The 19769-nt window shown below is 35.1% G+C and overlaps 1 protein-coding gene across 1 annotated transcript; it reads left to right on the top strand.

Moving 5' to 3' along the window:
- Nucleotides 560-2074, top strand: LOC109832242 (non-specific lipid-transfer protein-like protein At2g13820). The gene is made up of 2 exons (XM_020399671.1): nt 560-961; nt 1913-2074. Exons 1-2 carry the CDS (start codon nt 610-612, stop codon nt 1990-1992), a joined length of 432 nt encoding a protein of 143 aa, XP_020255260.1. The 5' UTR covers nt 560-609; the 3' UTR covers nt 1993-2074.

Below are 19769 nucleotides of genomic sequence, written 5' to 3'. Positions count from 1 at the left end.
CCCCCCCCCCAAAAAAAATAAAAATAAAAAAAAACGAAAACAAAAACAAAAAAACAAAAAAATCGTTACCCTTGAACCAGCATTCAAATTTCAAATTTGAATCCCGTTTATTTCAAGAATGAGTTAGTGACAAGTATGCTACTTCTTACTTCTAGCTAACAAGACAAATTTGGTGAATCGTCATATCATATCTCTTGTTTGTTTACGGTTACTGATTTATGGAGGAAAAGAAAGAACAACATGACAGATGTACTAGACATATACAGATTGTCCAACAGCAACAACAGCCTAAATATTAACAGAAGATTTTAAATATCGAAGCCAATTGCTAGTATTCAAGCATATTTCACCCTAGCTCAATAATTTGAACTTTCAAAAACTCAGCCATTGATTTGCTTCTTAATTACCCGTAATCAAATACTCTTCAACAAATCTAAACAAACCACCCAAAATCACTCTAATCCCTCAGATATCTCCGGAGAAATGAAAACCAACCTCCAAATCTCTTCCAAACTCTCCGCTCATCCGTCTCTATCTATTTATATCCTCACCCCTCACTTACCAAGCCATGACCTCTTGACGTACAATAGTCATCTCCATCCACTGAAAATGGCTACAAAGGTCTCATGCTTCCTCTTTCTCTTGTCAACATGCTTCACCATCACGGCCATCGCCGTCGCTTCTCCTCCGTCGTCGTCGTCGCCGCCTTCTCCGAGTTGCTCTGACAAGATAATGAGCATGATGGATTGCTTGGATTACATACAAGAAGGGAGCAATGCGAGCTCGCCCGCGGCCAAGTGCTGTGACGAGCTCAAATCAGTCGTGAGCACGAGCCCGGGTTGTTTGTGTGAAGGGTTTAGGATGGCGTCGGATTTAGGGATCAAGATTGATATGGCCCGTGCGCTGAAGATGCCTCTGGCCTGCTCCGTGCCTCTCCCTCCTGGTGTTGGTGACTGCACTGGTATGTTGGTTTTTACTGGTTGAATTTTAATTCGGTGCATAATTTCATTCTAAAACTTCGTTTAGAGTGAGGGGGTCTTTTTTAATTGCGGTTCAAAATCATCAGCAGGGGGGGGGAAATAAAGATACAATCTTCTCTCTACTGCCATCTCGAAATCTTCGACTAATTATGATTCATTTCATATCTGATCGATGTAATATCTCGCTTGAACCATACTCTCTTTGTTTTTTGTACAAGATCAAACATAACTATATGGACACTTAGATCTTACATGATTAAGATTAAAGAATTGGTACTCCCACTAACTAAAGTGAAGGTTATATTAAAAGATCGGCGTATATTATATTAGAAAACATGTATAAGAAAATTACAAAGAAAATTAATGATTACACAAGTAATGGATGATTATTTGAGAGTATGTATCCCCTGAGAATGCTCCGCATGCGTGCGGGGCATATGAGCCGCGTTGCAATTGGGATTGATAGGGGGCATTTTATTGTATCTCATGCAGCCGCAATGTGCATCTCAAATCCCATGCTCGCATGCATGGTGTTCTGATGAGATGTGTTGACGATCACGGGGATATAGTTTCAGTTTTATATGAAATCTTAAAGGAGTTATCTGTTATTCTACAAACTATAGAGATTCTAAGTAATTTAACAAACTATAGAGATTCTAAGTAATTTATCCTAAAACCATGAAACATAATTCGGAAAATAAATAAGTAATAGCATACTAGAAGATTTCAAACAGACTCTTATGAGTTCATACGCATGTCAGTATTCTCACATTGCCAACAATTCCTAACGTATAATAGGGTCATATCTAGCCATTTCGAAGAATTAACAAAACAAAAATTATATTGTTATACTAGTAACTCATAAAGTATTGCACGTGAAAGTTTTAATTTTAATTTTATGAAATTTCCTCATTCTTGTGTTTTGGGTGCAGTTACTCCTGCCCCTGGCCCTGCTCCGGTTCCCGGTGGTGAGTGTTCCGCTATTTCTATGTCATGCCAATCTGTAGCTTAATCAGATGCTACTTTTACTACATTTAGTCTTCTCTAATTTGATTATTATAAAAGGCACCAGTTTCCTTTGATTATTAATTTATCACCACCGTCACCGTCCACGCCATCTCCGGCTCCATCAAAGCCACCAACTCCTCCGACGACCGCTCCCCCCGTTTTGCCGCCTGTTCAGGTCCTCCCTGATCAGCCTACTTCGCCTTCGCCGTCTACGTCCGGCTCTCTGAGGCTCACATCTTCACTGCTGGCTCTTTGTGTCACGGTTGCAGTTGCTAGCTTCTCCTATCTTTAGTTCTCTTTTTAGATGGTATAGTTAGTTTGTAGTGTGGATATGACTCTCATTGTAATAATTTGTCTTGCGTGATCTATTTACATTGTGAGACTTGTGGAGAATTGGTGTACTTATTGTCTCTATTCTTTGATTCAATAGGCTAGTATATTTTTTTTAAACTTTCTATTAGTTTATCTCTTTATCACTGAGCCAGATCTCAACAAACTTTTATTCTGCTTATTTTTGTGCATAAAATCGTATGTTCATATACCCAAATTCATGATATAGGTGTCCATATATAAATTTACAAGCAAACCACAGAAAATGCTTACCAAGCTATATATCAGCATGTAGTTTTCCTATACTCAGCCTGCAGATATTGGTTTATGATAAATTTTTTCTCCTTAATATCCTCAGCTAAAAGAAACATTTAAGTGAATCTGAATCATTGGTATTCAATACATATGCATGTGGAGATCTGGAGATTGTCTTTCTTATTGGCCTTAAACTTAATTTGCACCAAAGGGCATGTTTGGGCTTTTGATAAGTATTGATGTTTGATTAAATGGAAATAGAATTACAAAAGTAAATAAATAGAGTAATCATATTTGTAAAAATATTGTTTGGTTTGCAACTTTGTAATTAGGAAAGGTAGAGGGACTTGTATTTTATAGAAAAAACTTGCAACAAAATGCTACGGTCAAGGTGGGAGCAAAAGCTACAAGGGTCAAAAAATAAAAATGAAAATACTTCATCTCATCAAAATAAATCTTTTTATAGTAAAACAGATAATCATTTACCCCTAAGCTTCCTTATTTGGAAAAATTATACGTGCCTTTTGCACTAATTAGTTTTTAAACAAACACTAAATTTACATTAAACTTAAAAGATACATTTCCTAGAATATAATTGCAGACATCCAAACAACGAAATTAAAGTTAATTTCTTACAATAAGGGGCTGTTTGGTTCGCTATTATAAGGGGTGGAAAACTCAGAAAACCCCACCACGTCAGATATTTAGCCCTCCACATCAGTTTTTTTGTTTTCGTCCATTTCTTTGTGCCACTTTGGTTCGCTCGGATGGAAGAGGGAAAACTCTGTTGAAATCGCCACCAGCTCAGATTTTTTTCCCTCTCCGATTTCCTTCCCCAACCGAGTGAAATTGATAAAAACTCTGTCACGTCAGATTTTTTTCCTTCTCTGCTTTGTTTACAAAAGTTTTCCTTTTTTTCTATGCGAACCAAACACAAGAAAAATAAATACATTGGTTTCTCACCATTTTTTATGTGCGAACCAAAGCAAAACAATCTATTTCTTGAAAAAGTTTGGAAAACTCAAAACTTATATTTCTTTACATGGAATTGCATTTCCCTATATCAAGGAAACGAACCAAGCAGCCCCTAAATGTTACATGCAACATCTGCTGAAATTTAATTTTGTAACAAACCAAACAGCCTCTTAATGTACAATAGTTTCCATACTAGCTAGTTTAACACAGTCCACAATGTCCAAGTGGGTTATATTTTATAGCTAAAAGTTGTATCTTGGTTCTTTAGTAGAATTGACTGTAAAACTGCTAACCATCTCTTTTACATTACAAGTTGTAAGTAAACAAAACCCTCTATTGTTGGATTTAAATCTAATTAAATCTATTTGTGGGCACATATGATTAATCAAAGTGTATTACTATCTTTAAGGATAACTCACTTAAAGTGATCAATCAATTTGGGTTAATAGATATTTAAATATATCATGGGGTTATATGTGCAGATACCAGATTGTAATTGTAATTTGATGAGGGGCAAAATTACAAATATACAACACCTATATATAAGGGGTTATGGTCCCTAATCTAGGGTTAACCACTCTCATTCTCTTATCCCCATCTAAAGAGATCCATAAGAGAGAAACCCTAAGGTTAGAAGATCATCAAAACCCTAATCAAGTTTTCTTTAATGGATTCAGGTATATGCTTCCGCACCTTTTGATTCTTGTTAATCTCTTTGAATTAAATCATGGCTTTATGGTTTAGATCTCAAGTTTTTTATTAGATCTAACAAGTGGTATCAGAGCCACCATTGATTTGTTCTAAGAGATTAAGATTAAAATTAGGGTTCTTTGATCTTAATTTGTGTTTGATTCGGATCCATTTTCGGATGAACAGGAATTTTTTTTTATTTTCGTGTGAACAGCAAAAAATTTATTTTGGGTGAACAGTAAAGATTTTTATTTTCGGATGAATAGTAAAATTTCCAGGTTGTTTGGTTTTTTCTTTCGATTTTTGGATATGTAGCAATTATGAACTCTAAAGTTCATTTCTTTTGTGTTTGATTCAATTTTTGAGGTTTGGATCTAAATGATTTGAGTTCAAAAATCGACAGGAAAAATAATTATCTTTTTTTTGGGATTTTTTTATTTGTCATCAATCTCCAAAACTCCTCGTCGGAGTTGATTCAGCGGCGGCGGTTTCAGATTAAACCCTCAAGGGGTTCGTGCGCGTGAAAACGTGCGGAAATTAAGGAGGTGGTTACCTCAAATTAAGGAGGTGGTTACCTCAATTTAAGGAGGTGGTTACCTCAATTTTTTGGCGAGGCTTGAAAGCTTCAAACGAACCTTGCGTTCGTTAGGTTCGTTTTCAAACGAACCTTGCGTTCGTTCTCTAATGAAACATGCGTTCGTCAAACGCTGCGTTCGTTGACGCTGCGTGCGTTCTCAAACGAACATTGCGTTCATTCGTTCATTGCGTTCAAGTCGAACATTGCGTTCATTCTCAGGTCGAACATCGCGTTTGTTTTCAGACGAACATTGCGTTCGTGCTCAAGTTGAACATTGCGTTCATTCTCAGGTCGAACATCGCGTTCGTTTTTCAAACGAACCTCGCGTTCGTTCTCAAGTTGAACCCTGCGTTCATTTTTCAAATGAACCTCGCGTTCGTTCTCAAGTTGAACATCATGTTCATTTTCAGACGAACCTCGAGTTCGTGCTTAAGTGAGTCTCGTACTCAATACAGTCGAAACCTGCATTCGTCGAAACCTACGTTCGTCGAAACCTGTGTTCGTCGAAACATGCGGCGAGCCTCGTGCTCAGTCAAACGAACCTTGCGTTTGTTCCAAAATGAGCCTTGCGTTCATTTTGGTGCCCTTTTTTTAAACATTGGGCCTTGACTTGAGAAATTTATTAAGAATTTGGACCTGTATTTAATTATCAGGTATAAGCTCCTTAAGCTCGTTTTGGGCACAAGGATTAATTGAATTTATCAATTAAATCCTATTTGTGAGTCATAATTCATTATGGGCCCTTAATTGCGCTATGGAAATTCAGTTGATTTAAATTAAATTTGGTAGTGGATCAATTAGTTATTTCAAATAATATGACACTAAGGTATTAAAGTTGTCTTTCATTCTAAATGATCGATTGAAACAAGAAGTTGCCAAAGTAACCTCTCTTGTGTAGATTGTTCATGAGGGATGTTAGATGTTTGTGTGTATGTTTTTGTGTAAATATTTAATCGGCCCAAAGGAAGGTTATTATTTATTTTTAGATTGCATACGCATCTGTGATGATAAATACGTGACGATTATAAGGTTTACATGTGGATAATGAATCGATCCAAAGATAGTTTCATTATTTGACATGCGTTATTGTCAGTATTTGATCATTGCAACAAGGTATCACTTGCAATTAATATTATTGTCCAAAGACTTGATATTAATGTTGTACCAGATATCTTGAGATGAGATTTATCTTTATTTGAATTTTATTGATCACTAATTAAGGTTAAAAATCTTTTGTTTATTTCAGCTAATGCATCTGCTGCAACAATTTCTGCTAACATCAACTCAATTCCCATGCTCAATGGGTCTAATTTTAAGGTTTGGAAATAGAACATTTTAATTGTTCTTGGCTGCATGGATTTAGACTTTGCATTAAGAACTGAACAACCACAACCTCTCAATGCGGATAGCACTCCTGATGTAAAGAAGGAGTATGAGAAATGGGAATGTTCAAATCGCATGAGTCTAATGATCATTAAGCGCGGCATTCCGGAAGCCTTCAGGGGCATAGAATCCGAAGGGATTACTAAGGCTAAAGATTTCCTTGCCAAAATTGAGAAACGTTTTGCGAAAAACGATAAGGTAGAAACAAGCACGCTTTTAGCTCGCTTGATTTCAATGAAGTATAAGGGCAAAGGAAATATCAGGGAGTACATTATGGAAATGTCTCATATTGCTTCAAAGCTTAAGGCACTTAAACTCGATCTTTGTGACGAGTTATTAGTGCATCTGGTTTTGTTGTCTCTTCCTGCACAGTTTAACCAATTTAAGGTCAGTTATAACTGTCAAAAGGAGAAATGGACTCTAAATGAGCTCATTTCATACTGTGTGCAAGAAGAAGACAGGTTGAAGCAAGATAAGACAGAAAGTGCTCATTTGGCCTATGCCTCTAAGGATAAGGGCAAGAAAAGGAAGAATGATAAGGAAGCTGCTAAGGGTCCAGTTGAGAAGAAACAACATAAGGATAATCAGGGTTGTTTCTTCTGTAAGAAGCCTGGACATGTAAAGAAGGACTGTACAAAATATCACGCCTGGCGTGATAATAAGGGTACGTTCCTTGCTTTGGTCTGTTCTGAGGTTAATTTAGCTTCAGTACCTAGAAACACTTGGTGGTTAGACTCTAGTGCTACTACTCACATAAGTGTTTCTATGCAGGGTTGCCTGAGCTACCGAAAGCCAAGTGATGTTGGAAGACACATCTTTGTGGGCGACGGACAATCGGTAGATGTGGAAGCAATTGAGTACTTTAGGTTGTTGTTAGGAACTGGTTCTTATTTGGACTTAAAAGATACTTTTGTAGTACCGTCTTTTAGACGGAATTTGGTTTCTGTTTCTGTATTGGACAAATCAGGTTATTCTTGTTCATTTGGAAACAGTCAATTCAGTTTATCTTTTAATTCAAATGTTGTGGGAACCGGTTACTTGAGTACTTATGACAACTTATATTTGCTTGATACAATTGCTTCTTATAATGAATCCTTGCATGTGGAATCACGTGGTACTAAGCGTAAATTAAATAAGGAAAATTCAGCGTCATTATGGTATAAGCGCTTGGGTCATATCTCAAAAGGTAGAGTTGAGCGTCTTGTGTCTGATGGCATTTTGTATTCCCTTGATTTTTCAGACTTCGACGTATGTGTTGAATGTATCAAGGGAAAACAGATCAAAGTGAAAAGATTAGGTGCCAACAGATCTTCGGATGTCTTAGAATTGATACATACGGATATTTGTGGGCCATTCCCTACGGAATCCTGGAATGGTCAACAATATTTTATATCATTCATAGATGATTACTCACGTTATGGGTACCTATATCTTATTCATGAAAAATCTGAGTCTCTGGACATGTTCAAAGCCAATAAAGCTGAAGTTGAGAATCAACTCAACAGAAGAATTAAAACCGTTAGATCTGATCGTGGTGGTGAGTACTTATTCATGAAAAATCTGAGTCTCTGGACATGTTCAAAGCCTATAAAGCTGAAGTTGAGAATCAACTCAACAGAAGAATTAAAACCGTCAGATCTGATCGTGGTGGTGAGTACTACGGTAGATATGATGGTTCAGGTGAACAACGTCCAGGACCATTTGCTAGATACCTAGAGGAATGCGGTATCGTCCCACAGTACACTATGCCGGGTTCACCTAGCATGAATGGTGTAGCTGAAAGACGAAACAGGACTCTTAAGGATATGGTAAGAAGTATGATTGCTCATTCTTCTTTACCAGAGTCACTCTGGGGAGAAGCACTTAAGACAGCAGCTTACATTCTGAATAGAGTACCAAGTAAAGCAGTTGCTAAAACACCTTATGAGCTTTGGACTGGTCGAAAGCCCAGTTTAAAGCATTTACATATTTGGGGATGTCCAGCTGAGGCAAGGCCTTATAGGCCAAATGAAAAGAAATTGGACTCCAAAACAGTTAGCAGCTACTTTATTGGATACTCTGAACGCTCTAGGGGCTATAAGTTTTATGATCCCACTATAAGGAATATTTTTGAGACGGGAACAGCAACATTCTTTGAGGATGTTGAGTTTGGGGGGAGAAATAAGGTTAGAGACATTAGTTTTGAGGAGGAATTGGCTTCAGATCCAATCCATACAGTTACTTTTGACAATATTCAGGTTCCTATACCTGTTGTTGCTCAAGAAGTAAATCCGGAACCTCAAGATGATAATGTTGAACAACTCCCTGTTCCAGAAGAACAAACTCAACAACCTCAAGAACCAGTGCCATTAAGGAGATCCACGAGAGAAAGGAGAAATGCTATTCCGGATGATTATATTGTATTTCTCCAAGAACATGAGGAAAGTAGTGGAATGTTAGAAGATGATCCAATCAACTTCTCTCAGGCCATGAAAAGTTCTAACTCTCAACAGTGGATTGATGCCATGAATGAAGAGTACAAGTCTATGCAAGACAATAAGGTTTGGGAACTTGTCCCATTACCAGAAGGTGCAAAACCAATTGGTTGTAAATGGATTTTTAAAACCAAACGGGATGCAAACGGTAATGTGGAGAGGTATAAGGCGCGTCTTGTGGCTAAAGGCTATACTCAAAAGGAAGGCATTGATTATACAGAGACTTTCTCTCCGGTTTCATCGAAAGACTCTTTCAGAATAATCATGGCACTTGTTGCTCATTATGACCTTGAGTTACATCAGATGGATGTTAAGATTGCATTTCTCAATGGAGACATTGATGAAATGATCTATATGGTGCAACCAGAAAATTTTGTGTCAGGAGACCCAAAGAATATGGTCTGCAAATTAAGGAAATCCATCTATGGACTCAAGCAAGCTCCTCGTCAATGGTATCATAAGTTTCAACAAATAGTTATCTCGTTCGGTTTTGAGATGAACATTGTTGATGACTGTGTATATCACAAGTTCAGTGGGAGTAAGTATATTTTTCTGGTTCTGTATGTGGATGACATCTTGCTTGCCACTAATGATATAGGCATGTTGCACGAAACCAATAGATTTCTATCAAAGAATTTTGAGATGAAAGATCTTGGGGACGCCTCTTTTATATTAGGGATCCAGATACATCGAGATCGCTCTCGGGGTATTCTTGGATTATCACAAAAGAGCTATATCGATAAGGTACTTAAAAGGTTTGTCATGCAAGATTGCAGATCAGGTGACACCCCTGTTACTAAAGGAGATAAGTTTAGTCTCAATCAGTGCCCTAAAGGTAACCTTGAAATTCAGGAAATGCAGAAGATTCCTTATGCTTCGGCTGTAGGAAGTCTAATGTATAATCAGGTATGTACGCGTCCGGATATTACGTATATTGTTGGGATGTTAGGCAGATACTTAAGCAACCCTGGTATGGATCATTGGATAGCAGTCAAAAGGGTTATGAGGTATCTTCAGAAAACAAAAGATTACATGCTCACATACAGAAAATCAGAGAAATTAGAGGTCATTGGGTATTCGGACTCTGATTTTGCTGGATGCCAAGATAGCAGGAAGTCTACATCAGGCTACATTTATATGTTAGCAGGAGGAGCTATATCATGGAAAAGTGTCAAACAAACACTAGTAGCTTCCTCCACTATGGCAGCAGAATTTGTAGCTTGCTATGAGGTATCCAATCAGGGAATATGGCTGCAAAATTTTGTCACGGGACTGCGCATTTTGGAAAATGTTGAAAGACCACTAAGGTTATATTGTGACAATAAATCTGCAGTAATGTATTCCAATAACAACATGAGCTCAACTAAGTTAAAACATATTGACATTAAGTTCCTGGTTGTAAAAGAAAGGGTACAGAGTGGACAGATATCTATAGAGCATATTGGGACAAACTCCATGATAGCAGATCCTCTTACTAAAGGATTACCATCCAAGGTCTTTCATGAGCATACTACTCATATGGGTGTGGTGTTATTCAAGGATATCCTGATTTAGTGGGAGTTTATAATTTTCTGGTGCTTTGTGTTTGGTTGTATTGTCTGATCAGAATAAAGTATTCAGTTAAAACACTCTGTTTTATTATGTTTGGTTTTAACCTCACTAAAGGAGGACCAGTTGAAAATAGACATGTACTGATCACATTGCATGTAATTTTCATGCTGCCCCCTCGATCTAGAACATAACTAATAAGTTTATGGTATAAAGTTGAGCATATATCCTTTTTTTTTCCTTTTTGGGTAAGTTACACTAATTAAGCGCCAAAACCTATCAGCATTTTGTAGCAAAGCCCCAATAACTTTCTAAATCACAGTAAATCCCCAATAACGTTTGCATGTTGCGAAAAACCTACAATAGGAGATTGTTGGATTTAAATCTAATTAAATCTATTTGTGGGCACATATGATTAATCAATGTGTATTACTTGTTAGATTTAATAAAAAACTTGAGATCTAAACCATAAAGCCATGATTTAATTCAAATAGATTAACAAGAATCAAAAGGTGCGGAAGCATATACCTGAATCCATTGAAGAAAACTTGATTAGGGTTTTGATGATCTTCTAACCTTAGGGTTTCTCTCTTATGGATCTCTTTAGATGGGGATAAGAGAATGAGAGTGGTTAACCCTAGATTAGGGACCATAACCCCTTATATATAGGTGTTGTATATTTGCAATTTGGCCCATCAACAAATCACAATTACAACCTGATATCTGCACATATAACCACATGATATATTTAAATACCTATTAACCCAAATTGATTGATCACTTTAAGTGGGTTATCCTTAAAGATAGTAATACACATTGATTAATCATATGTGCCCATAAATAGATTTAATTAGATTTAAATCCAACAATCTCCCACTTGGGTATCATATGATTCATTAAATTGTGTATAACCTTATGAGCTCAAAATTGCTATCATTAAAAAGATATTTCCGAACAATCTCGTTCATTGACTATATCAATATAGGATCAAAGCGGCCTTCGTCACATTTATCGTGACTCGACCCATCAATGGTCACATATACCAATACAATCAAATGACATAGATCAATCATGGATGTGCAGCATGAAAATTACATGCAATGTGATCAGTACATGTCTATTTTCAACTGGTCCTCCTTAGTGAGGTCAAAACCAAACATAATGTAACAGAGTGTCTTAACTGAATACTTTATTCTGATCAGACAATACAACCAAACATAAAGCACCACAAATACAAACTCCCACTAAAACATAATATCCTCAAATAATACCACACCCATATGAGCAGTATGCTCATGAAAGACCTTAGGTGGCAATCCCTTAGTAAGAGGATCAGCTATCATGGAGTTTGTCCCAATGTGCTCTATGGATATCTGTCCACTCTGTACCCTTTCTTTCACAACCAGGAACTTAATGTCAATATGTTTTGACTTAGTTGAGCTCCTGTTGTTATTGGAATACATTACTGCAGATTTATTGTCACAATATAGCCTTAGTGGTCTTTCAACATTTTCCAAAATGCGCAGTCCCGTGACAAAATTTCGCAGCCATATTCCCTGATTGGATGCCTCATAGCAAGCTACAAATTCTGCTGCCATAGTGGAGGAAGCTACTAGTGTTTGTTTGACACTTTTCCATGATATAGCTCCTCCTGCTAACATATAAATGTAGCCTGATGTAGACTTCCTGCTATCTTGGCATCCAGCAAAATCAGAGTCCGAATACCCAATGACCTCTAATTTCTCTGATTTTCTGTATGTGAGCATGTAATCTTTTGTTTTCTGAAGATACCTCATAACCCTTTTGACTGCTATCCAATGATCCATACCAGGGTTGCTTAAGTATCTGCCTAACATCCCAACAATGTACGCAATATCCGGACGCGTACATACCTGAGCATACATTAGACTTCCTACAGCCGAAGCATAAGGAATCTTCTGCATTTCCTGAATTTCAAGGTTACCTTTAGGGCACTGATTGAGACTAAACTTGTCTCCTTTAGCAACAGGGGTGTCACCTGGTCTGCAATCTTGCATGCCAAACCTTTTAAGTACCTTATCGATATAGCTCTTTTGTGATAATCCAAGAATACCCCGAGAGCGATCTCGATGTATCTGGATCCCTAATATAAAAGAGGCGTCCCCAAGATCTTTCATCTCAAAATTCTTTGATAGAAATCTCTTGGTTTCGTGCAACATGCCTATATCATTAGTGGCAAGCAAGATGTCATCGACATACAGAACCAGAAAAATATACTTACTCCCACTGAACTTGTGATATACACAGTCATCAACAATGTTCATCTCAAAACCGAACGAGATAACTATTTGTTGAAACTTATGATACCATTGACGAGGAGCTTGCTTGAGTCCATAGATGGATTTCCTTAATTTGCAAACCATATTCTTTGGGTCTCCTGACACAAAGTTTTCTGCTTGCACCATATAAATTATCTCATCAATGTCTCCATTGAGAAATACAGTCTTAACATCCATCTGATGTAACTCAAGATCATAATAAGCAACAAGTGCCATGATTATTCTGAAAGAGTCTTTCGATGAAACCGGAGAGAGTCTCTGGATAATCAATACCTTCCTTTTGAGTATAGCCTTTAGCCACAAGACGCGCCTTATACCTCTCCACATTACCGTTTGAATCCCGCTTGGTTTTAAAAATCCATTTACAACCAATTGGTTTTGCACCTTTTGGTAATAGGACAAGTTCCCAAACCTTATTGTCTTACATAGACTTGTACTCTTTATTCATGGTATCAATCCACTGTTGAGAGTTAGAACTTTTCATGGCCTGAAGGAAGTTGATTGGATCATCTTCCAACGTTCCACTACTTTCCTCATGTTCTTGGAGAAATACAATATAATCATCTGGAATAACCTTTCTCATTTCTCTCGTGGATCTCCTTAAGGGCACTGGTTCTTGAGGTTGTTGAGTTTGTTCTTCTGGAACAGGGAATTGTTCAACATTGTCATCTTGAGGTTCCAGATTTACTTCTTGAGCAACAACAGGTATAGGAACCTGAATATTGTCAAAAGTAACTGTATGGATTGGATCTGAAGCCAATTCCTCCTCAAAAGTAATGTCTGAATATTGTCAAAAGTAACTGTATGGATTGAATCTGAAGCCAATTCCTCCTCAAAAGCAATGTCTCTAACCTTATTTCTCCCCACAAACTCAACATCCTCAAAGAATGTTGCTGTTCCTGTCTCAAAAATATTTTTTATAGTGGGATCATAAAACTTATAGCCCCTAGAGCATTCAGAGTACCCAATAAAGTAGCTGCTAACTGTTTTGGAGTCTAATTTCTTTTCATTTGGCCGATAAGGCCTTACCTCAGCTGGACATCCCCAAATATGTAGGTGCTTTAAACTGGGTTTTCGACCAGTCCAAAGGTCATAAGGTGTTTTAGTAACTGCTTTACTTAGTACTCTGTTCAGAATGTAAGCTGCTGTCTTTAGTGTTTCTCCCCAGAGTGACTCTGGTAAAGAAGAATGAGCAATCATACTTCTTACCATATCCTTAAGAGTTCTATTTCGTCTTTCAGCTACACCATTCATGCTAGGTGAACCCGGCATGGTGTACTGTGGGACAATACCTTATTCCTCTAGGTATCTAGCAAATAGTCCTGAACGTTGTTCACCTGAACCATCATATCTGCCGTAGTACTCACCACCACGATCAGATCTAACTATTTTAATTCTTTTGTTGAGTTGATTCTCAACTTCAGCTTTAAAAACTTTGAACATGTCCAGAGACTCAGATTTCTCATGAATGAGATATATGTACCCATAACGTGAGTAATCGTCTATGAATGATATAAAATATTGTTGACCATTCCAAGATGCCATAGGGAATGGCCCACAAATATCCGTATGTATCAATTCTAAGACATCCGAAGATCTATTGGCACCTAATCTCTTTACTTTGGTCTATTTTCCCTTAATGCATTCAATACATACGTTAAAATCTGAAAAATCAAGAGAATCCAAAATACCATCAGACACAAGACGCTCAACTCTACCTTTTGAGATATGACCCAAGCGCTTATGCCATAATGTCGCTGAATTTTCCTTATTTAATTTACGCTTAGTACCACGTGATTCCACATACAAGGATTCATTATAAGAAGCAATTGTATCAAGCAAATATAGGTTGTCACAAGTACTTAAGTAACCAGTTCCTACAATAATTGAATTAAAAGATAAACTGAATTGATTGTTTCCAAATGAACAAGAGTAACCTGATTTGTCCAATACAGAAACTGAAATCAAATTCCGTCTACAAGACGGTACTACAAAAGTATCTTTTAAATCCAAATACGAACCAGTTCCTAACAGCAACCTAAAGTGCTAAATTGCTTCCACATCTACTGATTGATCATCGCCCACAAAGATGTATCTTGCAACATCACTTGGCTTTCGGTAGCTCAGGCAGCCCTGCATAGAAGCACTTATGTGAGTAGTAGCACCAGAGTCTAACCACCAAGTGTTTCTAGGTACTGAAGCTAAATTAATCTCAGAACAGACCAAAGTAAGGAACATACCCTTCTTAGCACGCCAGGCGTGATATTTGGTATAATCCTTCTTTACGTGTCCAGACTTATTGCAGAAGAAACAACCCTGACCATCTTTATGTTGTTTCTTCTGAACAGGACCCTTAGCAGCTTCATTATCATTCTTTCTTTTCTTGCCCTTATCCTTAGAGGCATAGGCCAAATGAGCACTTTCTGTCTTATCTTGCTTCAACCTGTCTTCTTCTTGTACACAGTATGAAATGAGCTCATTTAGATTCCATTTCTCCTTTTGACAGTTATAACTGACCTTAAACTGATTGAATTGTGCAGGAAGAGACAACAGAACCAGATGTACCAATAACTCATCACAAAGATCGAGTTTAAGTACCTTAAGTTTTGAAGCAATATGAGACATTTCCATAATGTACTCCCTGATATTTCCTTTGCCCTTATACTTCATTGAAATCAAGCGAGCTAAAAGTTTGCTTGTTTCTACCTTATCGTTTTTCGCAAAAAGTTTCTCAATTTCGGCAAGGAAATCTTTAGCCTTAGTAATCCCTTCGGATTCTATGCCCCTGAAGGCTTCCGGAATGCCGCGCTTAATGATCATTAGACTCATGCGATTTGAACGCTCCCATTTCTCATACTCCTTCTTTGCATCAGGAGTGCTATCCGCATGATCAATAAAATTCAAATAATGATAAATCCCATCTCAAGATATCTGGTACAACATTAATATCAAGTCTTTGGACAGTAATATTAACTTGTAAGTGATACCTTGTTGCAATGATCAAACATTGACAATAACTCATGTCAAATAATGAAACTATCTTTGGATCGATTCATTATCCACATGTAAACCTTATAATCGTCACGTATTTATCATCACAGATGCGTATGCAATCTAAAAATAAATAATAACCTTCCTTTGGGCCGATTAAATATTTACACGAAAACATACACACAAACATCTAACATCCCTCATGAACAATCTACACAAGAGAGGTTACTTTGGCAACTTCTTGTTTCAATCGATCATTTAGAATGAAAGACAACTTTAATACCTTAGTGTCATATTATTTGAAATAACTAATTGATCCACTACCAAATTTAATTTAAATTAAATAATTTAATTTAAATCAACTGAATTTCCATAGCTTAATTATGGGCCCATAATGAATTATGACCCACAAATAGGATTTAATTGATAAATTCAATTAATCCTTGTGCCCAAAACGAGCTTAAGGAGCTTATACCTGATAATTAAATACAGGTCCAAATTCTTAATAAATTTCTCAAGTCAAGGCCCAATGTTTAAAAAGGGACACCAGAATGAACTCAAGGCTCATTTTGGAACAAACGTAAGGCTCGTTTTGGAATGAACGCAAGGTTCGTTTGACTGAGCACGAGGCTCGCCGCAGGTTTCGACGAACGCAGGTTTCGACGAACGCAGGTTTCGACGAATGTAGGTTTCGACTGTATTGAGTACGAGACTCACTTAAGCACGAATTCGAGGTTCGTCTGAAAATGAACGTGATGTTCAACTTGAGAACGAACGCGAGGTTCGTTTGAAAAATGAACGCAGGGTTCAACTTGAGAACGAACGCGAGGTTCGTTTGAAAAACGAACGCGATGTTCGACCTGAGAATGAACGCAATGTTCAACTTGAACACAATGAACGAATGAACGCAATGTTCGTTTGAACGCAATGTTCGTTTGAATGCAATGTTCGTTTGAGAACGAACGCAGCGTCAACGAACGCAGCGTTTGACGAACGCATGTTTCATTAGAGAACGAACGTGGGTTCGTTTGAGAACGAACGCAAGGTTCGTTTGAAAACGAACGCAAGGTTCGTTTGAAGCTTTCAAGCCTCGCCAAAAAATTGAGGTAACCACCTCCTTAAATTGAGGTAACCACCTCCTTAATTTCCGCACGTTTTCACGCGCACGAACCCCTTGAGGGTTTAATCTGAAACCGCCGCCGCTGAATCAACTCCGATGAGGAGTTTTGGAGATTGACGACAAATAAAAAAAATCCCAAAAAAAAGATAATTATTTTTCCTGTCGATTTTTGAACTCAAATCATTTAGATCCAAACCTCAAAAATTGAATCAAACACAAAAGAAATGAACTTTAGAGTTCATAATTGCTACAGATCCAAAAATCGAAAGAAAAAACCAAACAACCTGGAAATTTTACTATTCATCCGAAAATAAAAATCTTTACTGTTCATCCAAAAATAAAAAATTTACTGTTCTCCCCAAAATAAAAAATTACTGTTCATTCGAAAATGAATCCGAATCAAACACAAATTAAGATCAAAGAACCCTAATTTTAATCTTAATCTCTTAGAACAAATCAATGGTGGTTCTGATACCACTTGTTAGATTTAATAAAAAACTTGAGATCTAAACCATAAAGCCATGATTTAATTCAAAGAGATTAACAAGAATCAAAAGGTGCGGAAGTATATACCTGAATCCATTGAAGAAAACTTGATTAGGGTTTTGATGATCTTCTAATCTTAGGGTTTCTCTCTTATGGATCTCTTTAGATGGGGATAAGAGAATGAGAGTGGTTAACCCTAGATTAGGGACCATAACCCCTTATATATAGGTGTTGTATATTTACAATTTGGTCCCTCAACAAATCACAATTACAACCTGGTATCTGCATATATAACCCCATGATATATTTAAATACCTATTAACCCAAATTGATTGATCACTTTAAGTGGGTTATCCTTAAAGATAGTAATACACATTGATTAATCATATGTGCCCACAAATAGATTTAATTAGATTTAAATCCAACATTACTATCTTTAAGGATAACCCACTTAAAGTGATCAATCAATTTGGGTTAATAGATATTTAAATATATCATGGGGTTATATGTGCAGATACCAGGTTGTAATTGTAATTTAATGAGGGGTCAAATTATAAATATACAACACCTATATATAAGGGGCTATGGTCCCTAATCTAAGGTTAACCACTCTCATTCTCTTATCCCCATCTAAAGAGATCCATAAGAGAGAAACCCTAATGTTAGAAGATCATCAAAACCTTAATCAAGTTTTCTTTAATGGATTCAGGTATATGTTTCCGCACCTTTTGATTCTTGTTAATCTCTTTGAATTAAATCATGGCTTTATGGTTTAGATCTCAAGTTTTTTATTAGATCTAACATCTATTTCTCACGTCACACGTATAGGAATTAATTTCAAGTACCGTACAGCCCGCAATCAATCAAACAATAAAATTTTCAAAACTATATTATTTGCAAATAAAAAATCATCATAAACTAGTGCGTGCTACGGGAGGATATGAACTGAATTCGAATATAATACCACAATATTCGAATTGGATCGTATTTAATTCATACTTGACTATTCAAATTTGTATCCTAAATGAATAGGAAACCAAAATTCAAATTCGATCCAAATAGTACTTCAATATTCGAAACCTATTTGTAAATATTTCTTACTAGTATTTGGTTAATATTTTATGAATTATTTAGTTCAATTCGGCTAATATTTGGCAAATATTCGTTATTCTAGTTTTGCAATGCAAGCTAATCATGATACAACATTCAACAGTGAATATGCAACCTAGTGATAAATGCAAAACTCATAAATAAAAAATTATTAATTTATTGACATTTATAGGCAGGAAAATAAAATTTTAAGCCTGCATAGGAAATGTAATAAATAAAATTTATAACAGTAAAGTGTTAAATATTAATGAATATTTTATTAAACAAACGAATTGAATATTAGCTATGATTAAATTCTATTTTTTATAAACCGAATACTAATAACTATTTATGTCTTTATTAAATGAACTATCAAATCGACCAAATTCTTTAGGGGTGTTTGTTTTGTATCCCAAAATTTATGGATATGGATTTCACCATAGAATTTGAAATCCATAAAATTTTTTACATGTTTTGGGATCTCTAAAATTTTGTTTGTTTCATCAATATTTTGGGATTTGGAATACCAAAATTTATAATATTTTGTTTGTTTCATCAATATTTTGGGATTTGGAATACTATAAATTGTATATTATAATATTATATAATATTTTAATAACATATATTATTATAATATTATATAATATTTTGGGATTTGGAATACTACAGCATGAACAGTGATTATTGGGTCCTCCTATATATATATATATATAACATTATATAATAATATATATTATCTATATATATATAATACATATTATATGTAATATATAAAATATATATATAGACACACATAATTTACTACAGCATGAACAATATTATTGGTCCTATATTATTATATATATTATATATATATAATATATAATATTATATTAATATAATATATATAATATATATATATAATATATAATATATTAATTAATTTATAAATAAGTATAATAATCGTTTATATATTATATATAATACTATATTAAGATAAATATATTAAATATTAATAGATATAGTGATTATATATTATAATAATATATATTATTTATAATATTATTAATATATTGATAATATATAATATATATACATATAAGTTATCTATCTATATATATATAAATATACATTATTATTATTAATATAAATATATATATATATAATAAATATAAATATTATTATATTATTTTCATATAAATTATATATACTTATATGATTATACCTATAATATTATATATATAGATATTATTAATATTATATGTATAACATATAATTATTATATTATATAAATATTATATATTATATATTTATATATTATATATTGTATATATAAGATACTATAAATAATATATATAATATTTATTAGTATATTATAAATAATATATAATGATATATAAACATATTATATATATATATATATATATATATATATATTATATATATATATTATTATATATTATACTATATATATAATACTATATATAATAATATATAGTTAGTATATAACATATATTTTATAAATACTTTTTATATATGATATTATGTATAAATATATAATATATT

This window comes from Asparagus officinalis, chromosome 3, assembly GCF_001876935.1.
Source record: "Asparagus officinalis chromosome 3, Aspof.V1, whole genome shotgun sequence".
NCBI classification, from domain to species: domain Eukaryota; kingdom Viridiplantae; phylum Streptophyta; class Magnoliopsida; order Asparagales; family Asparagaceae; genus Asparagus; species Asparagus officinalis.
Note: the sequence above shows the minus strand (reverse complement) of the source record. Positions and strands in the feature narration are given on the sequence as shown.

Excerpts from the sequence above, each read along its gene's own strand:
- LOC109832242 (XM_020399671.1), top strand. The coding sequence starts at position 610 with ATGGCTACAAAGGTCTCATGCTTCCTCTTTCTCTTGTCAACATGCTTC. Across the intron at positions 962-1,912 it reads TGGTGTTGGTGACTGCACTG|TTACTCCTGCCCCTGGCCCT; the intron begins GTATGTTGGTTT and ends TTTTGGGTGCAG.